This window comes from Crinia signifera, chromosome 5 (assembly GCF_055691185.1).
Source record: "Crinia signifera chromosome 5, ASM5569118v1, whole genome shotgun sequence".
In the NCBI taxonomy this organism is placed as follows: domain Eukaryota; kingdom Metazoa; phylum Chordata; class Amphibia; order Anura; family Myobatrachidae; genus Crinia; species Crinia signifera.
The window spans coordinates 132,149,992-132,169,836 of NC_139221.1; the positions used below are offsets into that span (position 1 = coordinate 132,149,992).

The 19,845-nt window shown below is 41.2% G+C and overlaps 1 protein-coding gene across 1 annotated transcript in view; it reads left to right on the forward strand.

The window, feature by feature from the left end:
- The window catches only part of PIGN (phosphatidylinositol glycan anchor biosynthesis class N), a 369,004-nt gene that overhangs the window by 314,128 nt on the left and 35,031 nt on the right, over positions 1–19,845 (forward strand). Inside the window, exons 26-28 of the mRNA XM_083188060.1 lie at positions 261–336; positions 3,828–3,901; positions 15,579–15,621. Coding sequence (XP_083044186.1) covers positions 261–336; positions 3,828–3,901; positions 15,579–15,621 — 193 coding nt within the window. The remainder of the gene's footprint in view (positions 1–260; positions 337–3,827; positions 3,902–15,578; positions 15,622–19,845) is intronic.

Below are 19,845 nucleotides of genomic sequence, written 5' to 3' on the forward strand. Positions count from 1 at the left end.
AAAATCGGACCAAATCGATGGGCACCTTTACACTGTCTCCAGTTCTGGGCACTGGCTTTCAACAACCAATGTCATATCTTGAGTGATTTATGGCAAAGACATATTTGCTTTTCCCCTAAATGGTTGTGTCCAGATTATGTACTTTATATTTCAGTCTCAAAGCTATAAAACATGAGTGATAGGATTGTTCTAGGTTCATTCTAAACTGTATGAACAAAGTAGATTTATAGTACTCATTATGATCTGTTTTTTCCCATCAGTTTTGATCCAGCCTCTGTATATTGCTTCCTTACTGTGTTCAACCCCTTTGTGATGGGTGCCCTGATGATGTGGAAGGTGAGTTGTTTGAAAGTGAGGATACGTACTGTACTGTAAAAGAGATATGCAGATCTGTTCTCACATGCCGTGGTGTACCCAGCTTTCCAATGGTGGTTTTAGTGAAGGAGAAAAGAGCACATCGGGCTAGTGTCATATATATTGTATATATGTACCCAATGGACCTGTCACTCAGGACTTGCTTGAATAGCCACGAATAACCGGCTCTGGTGCCCTCACTGTCGAGGTGGTGAGGCCTCCTTTATGTAGTAGAGAAAATAAAGCGGCACTCAGACTTATAGGCAGGTGAAAAAACTCAGGGATTAATTTTAATCCATGTGCTCAGAAATGCATTCCATTAGCTGACGATGGGACCTGCGAGTCCCGAAACATTATATTTCTGAGCACATGGATTAAAATTAATCCCTGAGTTTTTTCACCTGCCTATAAATCTCTGAGTGCCGCTTTATTTTTTCTAGTATATATATATATATATATATATATATATATATATATATATATATATATATATATATATATATATGAAGAATCAGGCGGCACTCTCGGTTTTTAGTGAACAGCAAAGTGACTTTTAATATGACGTGTTTCAGGCCAAGCTCCTCCTCAGGGATTAATTCAAGCAGTGATAGTGACACAAATATATACCATAAAGAGAACACGCCCCCCCTTACCTCTTTAACCCCTGGTAATGCTCACCTGCGGCATCCATTGCCAGCTGTCACCCCCACACACCATCAATACGCCTCGTTGCCTTAGTGGCATGTTAGTGGAGCTCTGTCTCATCACAGACATCCGGATCCTTCCTCTGACGTCATCAGCCCCCACCCTGCGTCGTGGTCTGCCCGGGGATCCAAGCCTCGCTCTGGGTGCCGCGTTCAAGTGGTTACCATGGGAACAATAAATAACTGCATAAACAGAAAAAGTTTAAAAGTGAATACAAGTATGTGATAAGAGAGGTTTACAATAAAACCATATGAGACACCCTTATGGTGCCATGTAGCACAGCAGCAGAATCTTAAGCTGTAGCGTCATATTAATGGTCCATTAGGTCTGATTCCTTAGCAAAATTGCCGGACCACATTAAGGACACCACAGGCCAAGATTAGTGTTCAGGGGATATCAGCAGAGCAAATATATCTTAATTATAATACAGTATACATAAATATCGATATACATTTTAGAGAAAATTATGTAAACCGTGTTGCTCATTGAGCCCCCTATGGGAAAGTGTATCCAACGTATGGATCCACCTGGACTCTGCCTGTAAGAGTTTTCTCTTTCTATTACCTCTTTTAGCAGATATGGGCATGTGATCAATTATCTTAGATCTAATACTGGCCAAACTGTGTTTTTTTCTGCACAGTGTCGAGCCACTGGTTGATCACTTTGGCCAGTACTAAGTGATTGCCGTATGGCCATACGTTCCTTGAATTGGCATTCTGTCTTGCCCATGTAGCATAGCCCACATGGGCAAGACAGAATGTACACCACACCACAAACTTTGTGGAGCAGATGACAGGTGACCCTGAAGCGTCTCACGCGCGTGTGCATCCCAGTATCATGGCGGCTGGGCAGCGTCTCCCTGCCGGCTCTGCTTCAGGGAGATGCTGCCCAGTTCGAGGGGGTCGGGCAACGAGGGAGGCGGTGGGGGTCCCCCAGCAGTCTCCGTTGCCACGAAGCTCCTCCTATGGTGGTTTTTCTTTCCAGGTACAGTTAACAGGGGCATTTTACCCCAAATGAGGGTTGGGCCTTGCGCCCTACATAGCTTACACATTCCTTCAACTCCAGAGCATTGCAGGAGGTGTTCTCTCGATCAGGGTTATGGAGCTCACAGCAATATTCGGTGCCTGGATTCTAGCAACTCCTTTGCTACCAGACCAGGCCATTTGAATACAGTTGGCCACACTCATTTCAATTTAAAGTGCCCATTCTCCCTGTAGTCGCCCTTCTATTCCCCACTGTTACTGCAGTGACAGCTGTAGACTCGGAGAAAAGGATTTATGGTAAGTACAAAATCCCTTTTTTGTGCAACTTTTTACCATTAAAATGTGTCTCATTCACAAAACAATGCAAATATGATGCATAACTTATGCTGATTAAAATTATATACTGCATGCCTATATTCTGTGTGAGACTGAAGCTGTATCTGTGTACAAAATGCTATACTACATTGTTTTCCTGGCTTATAGACTGTTGCTGATTACTGATTTCCTAGAAAACAAAATAATGTTCCATTTCGTATGCAGATACAGGCGTGATTGCACACAAAATATAGGAATACACATATATTAATCCGCATAATCTACTTGTGCATTTTATTCACATAAAGATTTTATGCAAATAAGATGCATTTTTGATATAGAAAGACATCTGACACTAATAAGTTGCACAATACCTGTCAGCTAACTCACGATAAGCATCTCTCGCTACGTTGCATATTGTGTCTAGGTGCATCTGTGATCTTTATGATGACACGGCTGTATGCAAGTACAGTAGGGGTGATCCAATGCAAGTGAGGCATACCCTTTCAGATGTCTCTTTTTTTAGTTGCAAATTACATAGCTGCATAAGACCTGCAGTTATTTTTAGCTGATTATTATAGAATTGTTGTGGATGCATCAAATCATTGAATCCTAAGATTATTATGCAGTAGCATATTTGCACATAAGCAAACAGACATCTTTTAAGTTTTAAGAAATCTAAACTGACCCTTTGTACTAATATAAACATGAGGTCTGTGTTTAATGTATTGCTGTATTTTTGCACATAAAACTTTGCTTTTTGCCATATACATTCTCTAGTATAATTTCCAATAATTGGTTTTCGCAAAAATAAAATAATAATTAAAGGAACACATTTACAGATTTTAAGGGCTGTGCCACATTATATAAATGAAATGAAAATAGATATAGTAATTGGCCACAGTGGCTTCTTAACCACAGTCTCATTTCTTGATGCACCTTTACAAATCTCATTCATCTTTTAGCTTTAATTACTTCTTTTCTCTTGCAATAACACATCTACCAAAGTTTATAGCTACTTTCTACAATCATGTCATCTAACATTTCTTTTTTTAAATATAATATTATTTCTTTCAAATTGATAAGAGAATACTGTATAATATAGAAATGTACCCTGAGATTAATAAGGCCTTGACTGAAGGATTCGGAGAAGAGGTTTTCCTTGGCATGTGTCTCATACCTTATGAATGTAATGCAAACTTTCCCTAAGCCACAAATTGCATCTTTTCATGCATTAATCAGAGCGTACAAAGCGCTTATATTCCGGTGTTCAGTTTGGTGTCTGTGTAACTTATAATTATATATTGAAGAAGGACAGTATTAATTTGGAGAACTTCTAATACACACAATTATTCATGTAGAGTAAAGAGAATTTGCTGTGCCATTCAGTGACTAGAGTCTATATTGTCGGCCCCAGTGATAAAGCCCTGAGAAGATTTGTCCTCTAACTCTAAGCCTTGTGTTTTGCAGATTCTCATCCCTTTCATCTTGGTGATGTGCTCTTTTAAAACCGTTCAGATCTCAGCACAGATCTCCTCTAAAAGGTAATACAGCAATAGTCCCCAATTAATTATAAGTATTAATCCGTTTTATTTAGTAAATTGTATTGTTTATTTTTCTTCTTCATCTGCAAGGCATAAGCTTTTTCTCTCTAGTTATTGATAAACTAATACTCTTAAGCTAGCTTGACTTCAAATGCTGCACCTCTAAAGCAAATGCAATTCTCTGGCACTTGGGCGTTAGATGGCGATTTTAAGAGTAAATTATTGAATTATCAAGATAGAAATTAATAAAGTATTTCAACATGTTCATGTTCTTGAAGCAGTAAAACTGAGGAGCTGACGTCAGTCTTTATTAAATGACTTAAGGTTCATACACACTGGGCGATTTTGCCCAGCATGTATGGTGACCGATGATGGGGAAAATCACTGGGCTGGAAAAAAGCCCAGTGCAAAAACACTGAGCATGTTTTGCCCATTTTAAGGATTTTCCTAGGGTGGACGCTATGGAAAGCCATCCACCCTGTCATCGCTTCCCTGTGCACACTGGGAGGTTTTGCTTTGGGTACTATGGTTTCCTCCCACAATCCAAAAATATACTGGTACTGTAGCTTAATTGGCTTTCATCAAAATATTAACCCTAGAATGAATGTGTCTGTGTGTATATTTGGTAGGGAATATTAATTGTAAGCTCCACTGGGGCAGGGACTAATGTGAATATCCAAATATTCCCTGTAAACCGCTGCGGAATATGGCCCTTATTCAGATCTGATCACAGTACAAATTTTTTCTCAAAATGGCCAAAACCAGGTGCACTGCCGGATGTGGCAGATGTAACATGTGCAGAGAGAGTTAAATTTGGGTGGGGTGTGTTGAAACTGAAATCTAAATTGCAGTGTAAAAATAATGCAGCCAGTATTTACTCTGCACAGAAACAAAATAACTCACACAAAACTAACTCTCCCTATACATGTTACATCTGCCCCACCTGCAATGCACATGGTTTTGCTAATTTTGAGAACAATTTAGTACCGCGATCAGATCTGAATAAGGGCCTATGTGTGCACTATATAGGAAACTGTTAATAAATAAATACTAGGAAATCATGTGTCTGGGATCTAAGGGCCCAATTGAGATTGGGATGCAGGGTACTATGTGCATGCTCGGTCCTTCAGTAATCAGCAACCGTGCGAGCCATTCATGCAAATGGAGCCTGCGCACAGGTTGCCCACAGGGTGAATGACACTCTGCGGGCGTTTTGCGCCGTAACGCAGCATTTTCCAGGAGTGTCCCGGATAACGCAGGCATTACACAGCTGCTGGGAGGGAGGGCCGCTGACATCATCAGACTTACTTTAGTCTAGACTTACTCTGTCTGCTTCGAGAGAGTAAAGCCAATCGATGGTACTAGGTGCCGACCAAAGTTTTCCTGTGCTCTCTATTCTGACAACTCACAGATTCATAACTTAGTTTTAAATGGAACAAAAGTTCCAATATTTATATTCTTGTAATATCTATGATTCTTTACAGTGATAGCTCATTAAAGTATTTTACTGTTACATGTACTGTATGTGCAGGCCCATTGGCAGACAAATATCTTTTGAAGGTGTTAAAGCAGGATAGATCAGGGCTTTGCTGGCCAGGAAAAGGAAAGTTTGATCTGGAAAAGTCCTGCTGTTGCCAGCAGGTTGTCATGTAGTAATGAAGGGTAGTATTATGTAGACATAGAATTCTGCTAACAACTGCTGAGATATCTCAAAGGAAATGGCCCTGCCCTTGTAGATTGAGGTTACAGGTTAGAATCTTTTACAGCCTGCTATCCTGATACAATGTTTTATGTAAGCTTCCAATGAAGCTTTAAAAACATTGCACATCGGAATGCTATGGCAATATATCTTACCCTTAATGCCTGTGTTCTAAATGAGCACATAGAGAACTGACTACAAGTGTTGCATTTCAGCCTTGTTTCTGTCCACATACTGTAATTAATGATTAATTAGTTCTTCTCAAACACATGGAAATTATCTGCTTCTCCCAAGCCATTGTGGAACTACAAATTTAAAAATCCCATTTGATAATTTAGCTTACAAATATATATGTATTGATGTATATTAAATCCGAATATGGTTTAACTTGCTTTTGAGATCTCCTTAAAGAAAAATTACTGTTTACACTCAATAAACTGTTTCATAAGTTTATGTCCATAACAAAACTGTATCCAAGAGTATTGTTTTGTCTTCTTTAGTTGGAGCCAGACATTTTTTGTGTACTGTAAATATGTGTTGAAGATATTTAAAAAATATACTCATACAAATACATGCACACAATTTTTGTTTTTCTTTATGGAAGAGATCATTTCTTTTTAAATAGTTTAGTCAAAGATGTAGTTAATAAAATAATAAGTTAAATTGTAGGTTCCCCCACATATAACTTAATAATTTACTGCATAAGGTTATTAACATAAATGCGATGTTCCCAAAAGTATCTGTGATATCTGTCCTTAATATTATAACAATAATTATGATAATTGGAACTAACCTTTTTTTTCTGGGCTCTTTCATGTTGTCAAACCTTGTGACAATGTATTACATTTTGTTGTAAAGTAGAATTTATTATGTACCTATAGGAAGTTAAGTAATTAGAGGAATCATTTTGATACTGTAGGTTGGGTTACTGTTTTGTCTTTTATCCTCTGTAATGTCCATAAAATATCAAATTATATTGTGTAGGGATTAAAGCATCTATTACCGGATGAGTCAATGGCTTTCCATGGCGTCCTGCTATAGAATACTGTCCACTCCCATGAAAATTGATAAGCCAGGTGAAAATCGCTCAGGGTCCATGTATTCCAGCCAGAGATTTTCACTACATCGCTGACCATATGCGCTGAGCAAAAACGCTCAGTGTGTATGGATCTTTACAGCCACCATTGGAGTTTCTCCTGGTGTTAGGGTTGTGGATCTGGGGGATATTAAGAACCAACTTTCCATGTTTGCCTATATCAAGAAGGGGCTTCCTGCCAGACAGGCATACCTCACCTCTGTTTTGAGAAACTATAATGTCCCTCCCGTGCTTTCATTACTTCATATAATCTCTCTAGGTGGCACATTGGACTCTGGACACAGGCATGAGAGTTCAAAAGGACCTATGGTCATTTTTTGTTATCCCGTTTTTTTTTGTTATCCCTTTCCAAGTATTGGTTCCCATGCAACAAAATGACCCTTCCATGTTCTGCCTACTATATGGTGTCTGATTACTAAGCACAGGAAAAATCTGATCACAAATGGTTCTAGTTTCTGAAACCTTTTATCTTGGTTATTGAATAAATATAAATAAATAAATTATTCAATAGCCGAGGGGGTATAAGTAGGTGGTTTCATTTTATGATTGTCCTTCAAACTAAATGTTATAGCAAATTGGGAGAAAGATCTGTACAATCTCCACTAAAGGCTGGCAGCGAGATCTATATACCTGTTTTCATGTGTTCAAATGCATTTCACATGTAGAGCATTTATATAAACTCTTGCACCATCTCTATTTGACCCCAGCTCATCTTCATTCTATATGGCCTTCTCAATCCAATATGTGTTGGTGCACCTGCGATATGGTCGGCACATTATTTCATGTATTTTGTTCCTGTCCAGCCCTTACTAATCTCTGGATTGAGGTATTCATCCTTATATCTAAAGTCCTGGGCTTTTGCTTGATCCCACTACCTAAAACTTTCCTCCTACATATTTGCCCTGGTGATCTTTCCCTAAACGATTTGATCTCTACTAAATTGCTGATAGCCCAAAGTTGGCGCACTCCCCCCATCCCTAGCTTAGCTGCAGTTGAAAGCCCTGTCCAATCCCATTACATATTTGAAACTGCAAACTTGGTTTACTCTGGCAACCAGTCAAATCACTTGTTACATTGGTCCCCTTGATATAACCCATTTTGATAGACCCTTTTTTTTGTTTGTCTTTCTGTAATCTGTATGTGCCTGTCATACTAACTCGGATACTTTCTGAGTTTATCCTACGGTTTAGCATTGTATGATGCTTTCATTCCTCTAAACAGTATAATAATAATAATAGAGTTGTATGTCAGTTTTTTGGCTTTTTGATTGTTGTTTACCTTGTTATTACCCCCCCCCTTTTCCTTCTGTATACCCTTTCTATTTTCTGTTTTATAACTCTTTGATTAAAATCTAATCATGAAAAAAAAGAAAATCCTCTCATCTATATGACCAGAAAGACAGTCATCTGATCTGGGTCCACTGACTGTATTTGTGATCTCCTCCTCCATGGGCTGTCTACTGGCTCTCCTTAGAAGTTGTTGATAAAGCTTACTGGGTTGGTAGACACATTAGATGCACAGAGGATGTGAAAGTGACTTGGTGGATGGCCACACTGAGAGTCCTTTACCATTAATCACAGCATTCTGGCTAAAATTAGCAACACCGTGGTAAAGCAGGGGTTAACAGCAGTGCTAACATACACAGAGTAGTAGGATGTATCTGGATGACTAACCTCATGTGCGAAATACACTCTTGCACGGTAAAGATGGCTGCACTCTGCATATGTGCAATAGCATATTAGGTTAGAGGTCACACCTCCCCGCAGACTCTGCATCCTAGTGCCTGGAGTGTATGCAGCATAGACACGTTCCCCTTTAATAAGCTGCCCCCCCCCACCCCCAACTGCTTCTTATAAGTACCTGCAATCATTGCTGAGGCACTTCTCATCATGGGCAGGATGCACTAAAGGAAAAATGTGGTAAAAACCCTGTGGTACCCTTTTGGTATGCAGGAAAATGGGTTTTCGTTGCAGGGTGTATTGCCAGCTCCATAGCAGCCTATGGCCTTCATATCGCATCCCATGCCACCCTGCATGGACCCCCACCACTCCCCCCCAACCTACCTGTGTTTCCGGGCAGCCTCTTTTTGTGCTGCCTGGACCAGTGACCTTCTTCTCCCTAGCACCTTCCACGTGCAGGGAGAAGGAGGCAGAGCCCTACAGCAGCAGCCAGGGACGGACGAAGAGAAGGGAGCCGCTGGGAACCGTTCACCCCCGCTGGCTGCTTCACAAAGGGCAGCTCTTATCACAAGAGCTGCCTTTTGCGATACTAATCGCATATGTTAGAGCATCTGCAATCGTATCATTGTGGTAGCCGGCGTAGGGGGTGCAGACTATAGTGCATCTCGCCCCCTACCTGTAATAGCTATCCACCCATTCTCTTTCCTTATCGGTAATTCTATTTTCAGAATATACAGTGTAGCCTGTCTGTTATATGGATTGTGCGTTTTTCTTCTGCTTATTTTGCATTCTATATGTTTTGGAACCCTCTCTGACTATGTTTGTGGTCAATTTAAAAAAAATAAAGATGCATGATATAACATTACAGTACATACTGTAAAATCCTAAACATTTTGGGGTGATGCTTTGTTTGTGACAAATTGGACATAAATTGAAATGCGTAGAATTTGAAAATAGCTTATTTACTGAAATGCTGAGGAATATGCATTGTATATGGGCTTATCTGGGTACACACTACAAATAGATATTGTTCTGTTTGAGAAAGTAACATAACTGCATAAATCATTGGCGGGAGTATGCAAGACATTCACAGACATATCAGGTTGACCCTGCAGCAAAACCCATGCCGCTATATGTTGCATATACTGTATATCGGCATGTCTCTGTGTGTGTACAGCGGACCATCCCATATGGTAAAGGTATTAATTGGTCGTTTAGTGCATGTACTTACTTACATTTTGTTACTTTAAATACCTCCTAATATTTCCTCATACATTCAGCTTCAGTTTTCCATGTAGTGTGAGATGTCTGATGACTGAGAGCTTGCAACTGTGCTAGCGACAGGCGGCTTTTCTGCTAAAAATGCAAAAATACGCAGTATGACTAGGGTGCACAAGCTGGCTTTTCTGTTCCATTGAATATGTCACACTTGCATATTGTGTGTGACTGAGTCTGTATATTGTGCAGAACACAACTTGTTTTGGTACACTTTTCTGTGTCCCTGTGATCTCGCTGAAGTGCTCGGCACTTTTTCTTATCTCCTCATTTCTGACTTTCTCAGTATTCAACTTGTGGCCAGCTCGCCGGCCCCTTTTGCGAACTTAGCATAATTATGCAAGTTCAAATGGGAGTGCTGTAACTGGAGACATCTGTTTTCTCCTGCTCTCCACGTGAGCTGGTCAGACTGGGATATTTCTGAGCAGGGTGTTCATCTTAGCAGCGTGTTCCTCGCATTTGTGGACTTGTATTTTTTTGCAAAGGTTTAGAAAGGTTAATGTTTTGTTCAGTATTTATTTTACAACAAATGGCTGTGTGACTATTTTAATTGGGTTTGTGCAGACGGGTGTATTTTGTTCTGTTTGGCCTTTATCCTTGTGTTGTGCTTTTAGCATTGTTTCTTTGCCCTTTTTAGCGTGTTTAAAAGCCTGTTTGGGGGTTAGGTGAGGAAGAAGAGAGGAAGCATGGGAAATTACTAGGAGCATTCCAAAATGATTTCTTATTGGTTACCATTAAAATAACTTATTAAATTCCAAATCTATATAATAAGTTGAAGAGTCTGTGTGCGTGTGTGCGTGTGTGCGTGTCCGACGCATTGCGGACACACCTTGGCACTCAGAGACACCAAATTCAGCAACAAGATACCTCTGGACCCGGTGGTGTGCACCTCGAAGCCGTTTTTGGGAAATTTCACTTAGAAATTTAAAAAAACACCAAGTTGTTTTCCTTCATTGATGTTCTGGGGAAAAGATTGATGATCTGGGAAACCGTTTGCGAAGGAACAACTCCACACCTGATTTCATTGCTGTCATTGAGTATGAATGACACATTCTAACATTATGGTGAAGGCTTTAAACAATTAGGAAATAATTGAGGATATACATAGACCACACAACACACACACACATACACATTGTACACACACACACACACAGTACACCACATAGCACACAACACACACATTTATACGTAGAGCACCTCACACACTTACACATTGGACAGATACACACACACACAACACACCACATGCAGTACAATACAAATCCATACACACTACAACACACACCCAAAAACAGTACAACAAACACACAGAACACACACACTTAAACATTGCCAGGATACGCAAAGCACACTACACACACATATATACGTAGCACACATCACAAACTTACACATTCGGCAGATACACACAACACAACACTCACAGTACAACACACACCCACATTCACTACAACACACACCCAAAAACAGTACAATACACAAAACACACACTTAAACATTGCACAGATACACACAGCACACTACACACACTCAGATTTATACATAGCACTTCTTACGCACTTACACATAGGGCAGATACACACAACACACACACATAACATACCTCTAACAGCACAACACACACCCACATTCACCACACACACCCAAAAAACAGTACGACACACACAAAACACACACTTAAACATTGCACAGATACACAAAGACACAACACACACATACTGTATATACGTAGCACACCTCACACACTTACGCATTGGACAGATACATACAATACAACACACACAACCACATACACTACAACACACACACAAAAATAGTACAACACACACAAACACACAGAACACATAAAAAATAATTTGCCGTTTATTTAACCGTCTGTACCGGCAAATAAAAACTGTACCTAATGTACCGTTTCTACTTTGTTCCCCATATCCATCTCTCCAGTCCTCCAGCCTGTCACTGCGCTCCCCGGCCAGTTGCACTGAGAAATCTTTGTCCTGGCCAATGCACCCATTGATCAATACAAAGTGGGTACACTGCACTCACCCTGTTAGTCAGTTGGATATCAGGCACTGCTCTGCCTTAAGGGTTTCCCAGACTCTTTTGGTTCATAGATAATGTTTGGTCGATGGGCATGAGCGCTGCATGCATTTGTTTGAATGTTATGAGTGTAAGAAGTTGAAGAATAAGACTGAGATGAAGATTTCACGTTATAGTGTACAATTTACTCAATAAATCGTGAAAAAAATATGTGTACATAGAAGTACAGTACAATCAAGAAATGAAAGTAGGATTAAAAAATAAATTCTGATTCAAACTGATAATTGTTTGGATGGCGGTGGGTTGCGAAACAAATCTATAGGTGGAGGGGGTATGGATATTGTGGGCATAATTGGTGTTTGGTACACCCAGTTGATGAGAAATTCTCACTACAGTGTCACCGTAGGGGGATTTCCAATTGGGGTTCAGGTGGTCTTTTAGGGACATACATAAATAAGGGGAAAGGGGTTGGGGATGTAGTTCTGCACAAGATAGATTTGAAAATGGATCGGGTGTCCCCAATGTTAAATTGCCGTGTTATAATTGCAATTAATACATAACTGGGGGTGCTGCCAAAGACAATGGTGGTCATACAAGAAACAAAAAAGAAAAGGATTGTCTTTGTTGCTGGCGCACTGAAGAAGATAAATTGTGTGTGTTAAAATTTAACTTTTAATAATATCAATAAAAGAAAGCCATTAAGGTGAAATAAGGATTACATACATGACTGACAAAAAACATTGAACAATAATAAAAACACGTGCAGTGTGTGTGTCAAATATGCTGGTGTCACCACACAATACACCACACAATACACCAGCATATTTGACACACACACTGCACGTGTTTTTATTATTGTTCAATGTTTTTTGTCAGTCATGTATGTAATCCTTATTTCACCTTAATGGCTTTCTTTTATTGATATTATTAAAAGTTAAATTTTAACACACACAATTTATCTTCTTCAGTGCGCCAGCAACAAAGACAATCCTTTTCTTTTTTGTTTCTTGGTCTTTTAGGGACCCCTTTACAATCCCGTTGGTCTCTTCTCCTGGAGCCTACGGTCTCCCTCAGTGATTGACAATCATTAAGGGAGACTGTAAGCTCAAGGAGAAGAGACCTACAGGATTGTAAAGGGTCCCTAAAAGACCACCTGGACCCTAATTGGGAATCCCCCTATGGTGACACTGTGACCGTGACACTGTAGTGAAAATCCCATCAATTGAGGGCCCCCTGTAGGTGTAACAAACACCAATTATGCCCACAATATCCATACCCCCACCTATAGATTTGTTTCACAACCTACCCCATCCAAACAATTATCAGTTTGAATCAAAACTTATTTTTTAATCCTACTTTCATTTCTTGATTGTACTTCTATGTACACTTACATTTTTTGCACAATTTATTGAGTAAATTGTACACTTTGTAACATGGCAATTCTTTTTCTCAGTCTTATTCTTCAACTTCTTAAACTCCAAACCTTATCAATGCATCCATTGATGATTGTGATGGCTGGATCAGTGGATTGGCCCGGCGGGTGTAGGGAAGAATTTGGCCCATTGCACCCATTCCCAGTGGTGCATTACAGTGGTGCGGATAGTGTGCGTTGTGTTATGACATCATGTGGCCAGGCCCGCGGACCTGCTCCCACACTCAGGGGCTGCCCCACTGTTTGGTAGAGATGCTCGGTGCATGTGCTTTACAGATCCCCAGACCTCAGAGACTGCTGCAGGCAGGCTCGGTGAGGGGAGTGGCAGTGGCAGAGAGCAGTGAATTTTTAATTAATTATTGCGGGGTAAGTAACGCCCACCCCGGACTCCACGCACTCAGCGCCTGTAATTACACACCCTAGAAACTGTACCATTGAAAGTATAGAAATTGAGGTGTGGACATGTCCCTTTCTGATTTTGTACCGATTTCTGACCCTCAGATGTTGGAGGATATGTCATACAGTAGGTGCTAAATCTCAGGAGTGGATGTGGAATTCATCAACACATACAAGTTATCAACTCAGGAGCGTTGTGTTTTAAACAACAACACCACACCTGACTTCATTGCCGTCATTGAGTATCAATGCAAACACATTCTAACCTTATGGTGGAATCTATAACAAATTACAATCTTAGGTCTTTGTCACAGCATATTGTAAGATCACATTTTTCAGCAATTTTGGAAATAAAGAAACCCCAAGGTTTTCCCGGGCAACGCCGGGCGGGTCAGCTAGTAAATTAATATAGAAGTAAAGCATTATGGCACTTGCAATAAATACATTAGAGTACATTTTTTTTTAATTTATAAGCCATAAAAAACAAAAAAAATAACAACTTTAACAAAGATAACCTTACAGTTCACCTAAAATACTGTAGATGCCGAGGGAAAAATGGAGAACATCTCTAAAAAAAGAAACCAGCAGGACTCGCAATTTGTGCATTGAATACACTTTTTGAGAGAGACACTAAAATCCCCATTGAACAGACATTGCGAACACCGGGGAGAAGTGCAGGGTGTACTGAGTTAGCTTCGCAAAATATTTTTGGAGAAGCAACAGAGCTGAATACAGGGAAGCACAAAATAGGAGAGAAAAGTTCACTACTCTCCAAAAAACATGCACACTCACCGTTATTTACGGCGACATAGGAGCATTGAATACATGCCTTTGTGTACAGATTCAGAAACTCAAATATACGTACAGAGTTTAATATATCAAACTCTTCATTAAAGTCTCCTAATGTGCCCTAGCTGCATCATGTACCTGCTGTAAGGCACAATTTTGTCAATAAAGACGGCCAGTGTTAGAAAAGTTACAGGGACCTACGCCCTGTGAGGGGCAGTTTGGCTTGATTTCAGCAATGATATATGAAGACACATCTGTATCATGATTTGTAAAACTTGAGAAAATGTTATCATCTTTTGGCCTGATTTAGTCCTGACCACTTCTCTGCAAAGTTACAGATGACTGTGCGTATTTAGCTGCCACCCAGACATAAAGAAAACCTGCCCTGAGTAAATTTGACAGAGAATTGCAAAAATACTGCTCTCCTCTAATGTTGCAAATTCAGTGCAATTTCCGAACCATCAAATCATTTTTCCAGTCTAGGCAAATGGGAGTACAGATGGAGCCGCTCTCATCACGGCATACTGCAATGGGGCATGCATCTCACGAGCGCTGTAAGTTATAGATGCACGAGCGTGTGAGATGCTCCCGCATTCAGGTCTGCCAGCCCGCACCTCCGCCAGCTAGTGAACCACAACTCTGGTGCTGATTCAGACCCACACACTTGGGCTATGAATTCGCATCCCGAGCGATTATTGAACAACTGCACATGGCGTGCTGTGCACATACGTGAGCCACCTGCCCAAAGGCAGCGAGCCAAGACTAGCCTTGGCTCGCTGCTTGCAGGTTGATTGACCCCCTGAGGGAATTGGGGGGGGGTACCACCAGGTGTTTCTCGGCTGTTGGTTGGGAGCGTTGCGGACATCAGTGACCTACTCCCCGCGGCCTTTGCAGCGCCGAGTGAGCCCTTTGATGGTGAATGATTTTCCCACTGTGTGCACAGCTGCATACGCATTCACAGCCGTGCACAGGGGTGGAATAAGGGCGAGAGGGTGTGATTTGGCAGGGCAGCGCCTACCTGCTTGCTGGGCAACGAACACTGGCAGCTCAGCGAGCAGATGCTCGTGCATGCGTGCTACATTCAGTACGTGCGCGCAGTCATTTGATATTTACTTGATCTGTGAAGTCGCACATCAGCTATCACTTCTCTCTTTGCATCTATAGAAGTACTGTACAATGTGTAAAGATACTACAATATATTTAAACATGATTTTGTTTTCCTCTGCAGTACAGTATGTTGAAATAATATTTAACTTTGTTTCTTTCAGTCTGTTTCTCATCGTTCTTGTGATATCAGACATTATGTCTCTGGTAAGTCACATTTAGATTTTTGTTTTGCCAATAAAGCTACCAGGCTGTGTTCCAATAATTCATCCTACAATATTCAGAGCATTAGTGCACAGAAGCAATTGTGTTTGTTTTGCAGTATTGGGCAGGTATAAGCAGAAACTCTTTCAACAAATTCTTTCATATTATATCATCAGTCAAAGTCTATAAATACCATGTTCCAAATGAAAGGGCGAGAAGAGCACTTTTGTTGAAGGAATAGTTTAGAAAGTAAGTAGGAGTGGATATGGACCCACTGCACACATGTTATCTGAAGTGAAATATGCAATTTTAAGTCAGTACGTGATGCAAATTTCAAAAGAAGAAGAAAAAAAGCTAGTGTGTGTGCCTGCGCTCGCTTGTTTTTATGTATATATGTGATATACACACACAAACTATATGAACAAAAATTAATTTGGACACTTGACCATTACATTAACAGAGACTGTAATGATATTACAGGTTCGGTCCAGAAAGTAATGAGACTAAATCCAGGAAAATCTATTTATTGAATTTTCAGATAGATAGAGTTAATAATGTTCAAAGTATGACCCTTGAGTATCAATACACTGTTGCCAGCGTGTCTGCCAAGCTTGACACTCCTCCTGGAAGGCATTAACCCAAACTCTCCTTGAATGCCCTTGTTGCGGCAACTTCCACCTTTTCTAGTCTACGTTTCAACTGTCGCCAGATCTAGACTGTAGGGGTTTGAGGCAGCATTGTTACATTGTACTTGGCTAAAAACTCCCTCATTTCCAGTAATCTGTGACTCGGTGCATTGTCTTGATGGAAGACCTAGGTAGTGGCAATCTCCTTGCGGACGTGGGGGCCCCTGTTTCTCAAGCGATTGAGTACTCCCGTGTAAAATGTGTCATTGGCAGTTTGGTCAGTAGGTCGAAATTCCTTGTGGACCACATCCTTCGAGTTGCAAAAGACAATGAGCATAGATTTGGTCTTTGATCATGGTCTTGCTCATTCTGCCCTTTTTGGAGCGAGGCAACAATGATGTTTGCCACACTGCACTTTGCCTTATGGTCTCCAGCTTACTTTGCGCATGCTACAAAAGTTTACGGGAAATCGCAATGCCTGTCATTTTGATCATGAGTATGTATGTATAATATATATATATATATATATATATATATATAGAGAGAGAGAGAGAGAGTGAGTGAGAGAGAGATCTCCAAGCAAGCAGTGGCAATCCGCGGATTTAACAACAAGTGTTTTAATTGAGATGACCGACGTTTCGGGGACTGTATACCCCTTTGTCAAGGTGTACAAACACCTTGAGGTGACGCATTTCGCTGTAGCCAAGTACAGCATTATTAACTTTGATAAATAAAGCCCATTGGCTACCTTCCTGCTACCTATTCTACCACTTGGTTCCAGACCAGCCGCCACCAGAGTTCACCATCAAAAACCTGTTATTATATAGAACTTTACAAAATTATTCAATCACATTTCCACTTGAAGAACTTTGCTGTTATGCTTTCCTAAATAAGGATTAAATTCTTCACTTGGACATCCATTGTAATAACTATACAACACTTCTCCAGATCAAACAGACATGATTGTTTTATCCGGAATTTCTTTAAGGAGTAATGGCGGTATAATAGGAATGGATCCTCCTATTAGGTAGCCAAGAAATTTAGGTGCCTGTGCTTTCCATGTTCCAATTGATTGTGCTTTTTTATGCCATTTATATATCATTAATAAATTTGTATTTTTAAATGTATTACTGTCTAGTGCTACTACCTTTGTGTATTTTTTATTTTTGTTTAAGGGACTCTCATCCCCTTTTTTAGTAGCAGCTCCACAAATACATCCCATCACAAGCGCCTAATAGGTTGTTTTTACAACCATTTCTTTCTATTAAGCGTCTATCTCAAACTGGTCCTCGCAGCTTTCCTGCATTGCAAGACACACTGTTTCTCTCTCAACTTTCTTAGACCTGTGCTAAGCAAAAAACACACTTATGTAACAGTTTATTGATTTATATAATGCCCAGAATTTCTACTATTTTCAGCTGTAAACTGCTGTGTCGGAATACGAATCTAAGGTGAAGTTAGCATTAGCATAACTATAATATAGAGAAAGTACATTTAAATAAATGACTTCCCTTTGAGGCTAGGAAATCGCTGTGTACAGTGGATAAAATTCCAGTTTTGGAGGATGATAATTTATAGCAAAATGTTTATTCACACAGTTTAAGAGCATTGCCCTGTGGTAAGCATCGGGTTTGTTTTACTATCATCACTGAACACTCTATTCCAGGGGGAGCAGAGAATAAACTACGTTACAAACATACATGGGAAACAAATCTGTATTTCATTCTATACAGATATTTCAGCATATATATATATATATATATAACGAACAGCCACTTGATATGATACTTGCTGGGTGCCTGTGTTTAGAGAGAATATACACGGACTGAACCACGGCACTCCAAGCTTCCTTTTGAAGAAATATCAGGCCTGAAAATAAACCTGATATTTCTTCAAAAAGAAGCTTGGAGTGCCGTGATTCAGTCCATGCATATATATACAGATGGGGCATGGCTCATCTTTGCAGGGGATGGTGATGGCGACGCCAGCCGCCATTCCCCGATTCCCCGCCAGCCGTCATCTGTATAGCGAAAAGGGGACGCACGCGCATGAGAGGTGCGCGCTTCTAGCGCTTCCCCCGGGTCACCGCAGGCTTGTAGGCGGTCACCCGGGGTCCCCAGCGCCTGCCCGCACCCCCCCCCCAACCCTGTCCGTCTCCCTGAACGCCGCAACGGAGTAACAAAAATTAGGCCTTAAAACAACTTGCCGGCTACAAAGACATCACCTTCCATCCCGCCAACAAGGGGGGAGGAATTGTCATCCAAAACACACAGGATTACAAAAATGAAGCTTACCGACAGCTCGCAGATGAACTTGTCTACCACAAGTTGGATCGTGATCCCACACCAGACTATCAGGGCCAACTGACCGAAGCTCTACAGCAAGGTATGTCAAAAGGTTACATAGATAAAAAAAACAGTCAGGCCCTTACAGAACCCAATCCGAGAGTATCATTATTTTCAGTGGCGTAACTACAAATTTTTGCCCCCCTGCCAAAAATTTAGGCAGCACCCCCCCTCCCCCCCCAAAGAGAGTTAACAAGCTCTACCCCCCCACACACACACCCACCCCCCACAGGCCGGTATGATACCTCCTAGCGCTGGCGCTTCTGACAGGTCCCCGGCTCCGGCTGCTAATAAAAGTGACACTCGGAAAATGGCTGCCCCATAATGCAGACAGCTTTTGAGGTATGGGGCAGCCATTTTCCGCGTGTCACTTTCTGTTAGCAGCCGGAGCCGGCCCGGGACCCGACAGAAGCGCCAGCGGCAGGAGGTACCAGCGGGCGGGGTGCGCGTCGCTGGCAGCCGGGCAGCCAATGTTGAAAGCATTTTTAGAAGTAGGAGCCGCGTCTCACCTACCCGGCGGCCGGCAGCAGCAGGGGGAGCAGCCTGGCCAGCTAGCCGGAAAACCCCGCACCCAGAAGCGCCGGCGGGCGGGCGGACAGCAGCAGGTAACTATAGCCCCGCAGACCCCCGCGCCCACACCTTCTTAGCGCCTCCCCACCACCGCGGGGGCTGCGGGACTATAGTTACGCCACTGATTATTTTACTTAATCCCTAAAATACATAAAAGTAGCACCAATCCCCCGGGGAGACCTATCATAGCGGCACGGAATTCATTACTGCATAAAGTATCTAAATTTATAGATTACCATTTGCAACTTGTCGTCCAGGGACAACAGGAATACGTGAAAGACACCAGTACCTTGCTGGAGATGCTTAAAACACTCGGTCCATTACCTGAGGACATCTGGCTCTGCACCGCCAATGTCATCAGTCTTTACACCAGCATCCCCCATACCAGGGGAATACAAGTGGTTAAAAACCTTATTTCTACGAGTGAACTATACAAAGGACCTAATGTTGACTTTTATCCTTACTGTCTATGACACTGTACAACAACTACTCTCTGTTTAATGATGAATATTTTTTGCAGAGAAAAGGGTGTGCAATGGCTTCTTGTGCAGCACCGGTGTACACAAACAGTTTTATGTTTCATGTTGAAAGACACCTGTTTTTTTCCAGCCAAGATACTAGCAACAATATTATGTTTTATGTACGTTACATAGATGATGTGCTCCTATTATGGAGGGGCACCAAAG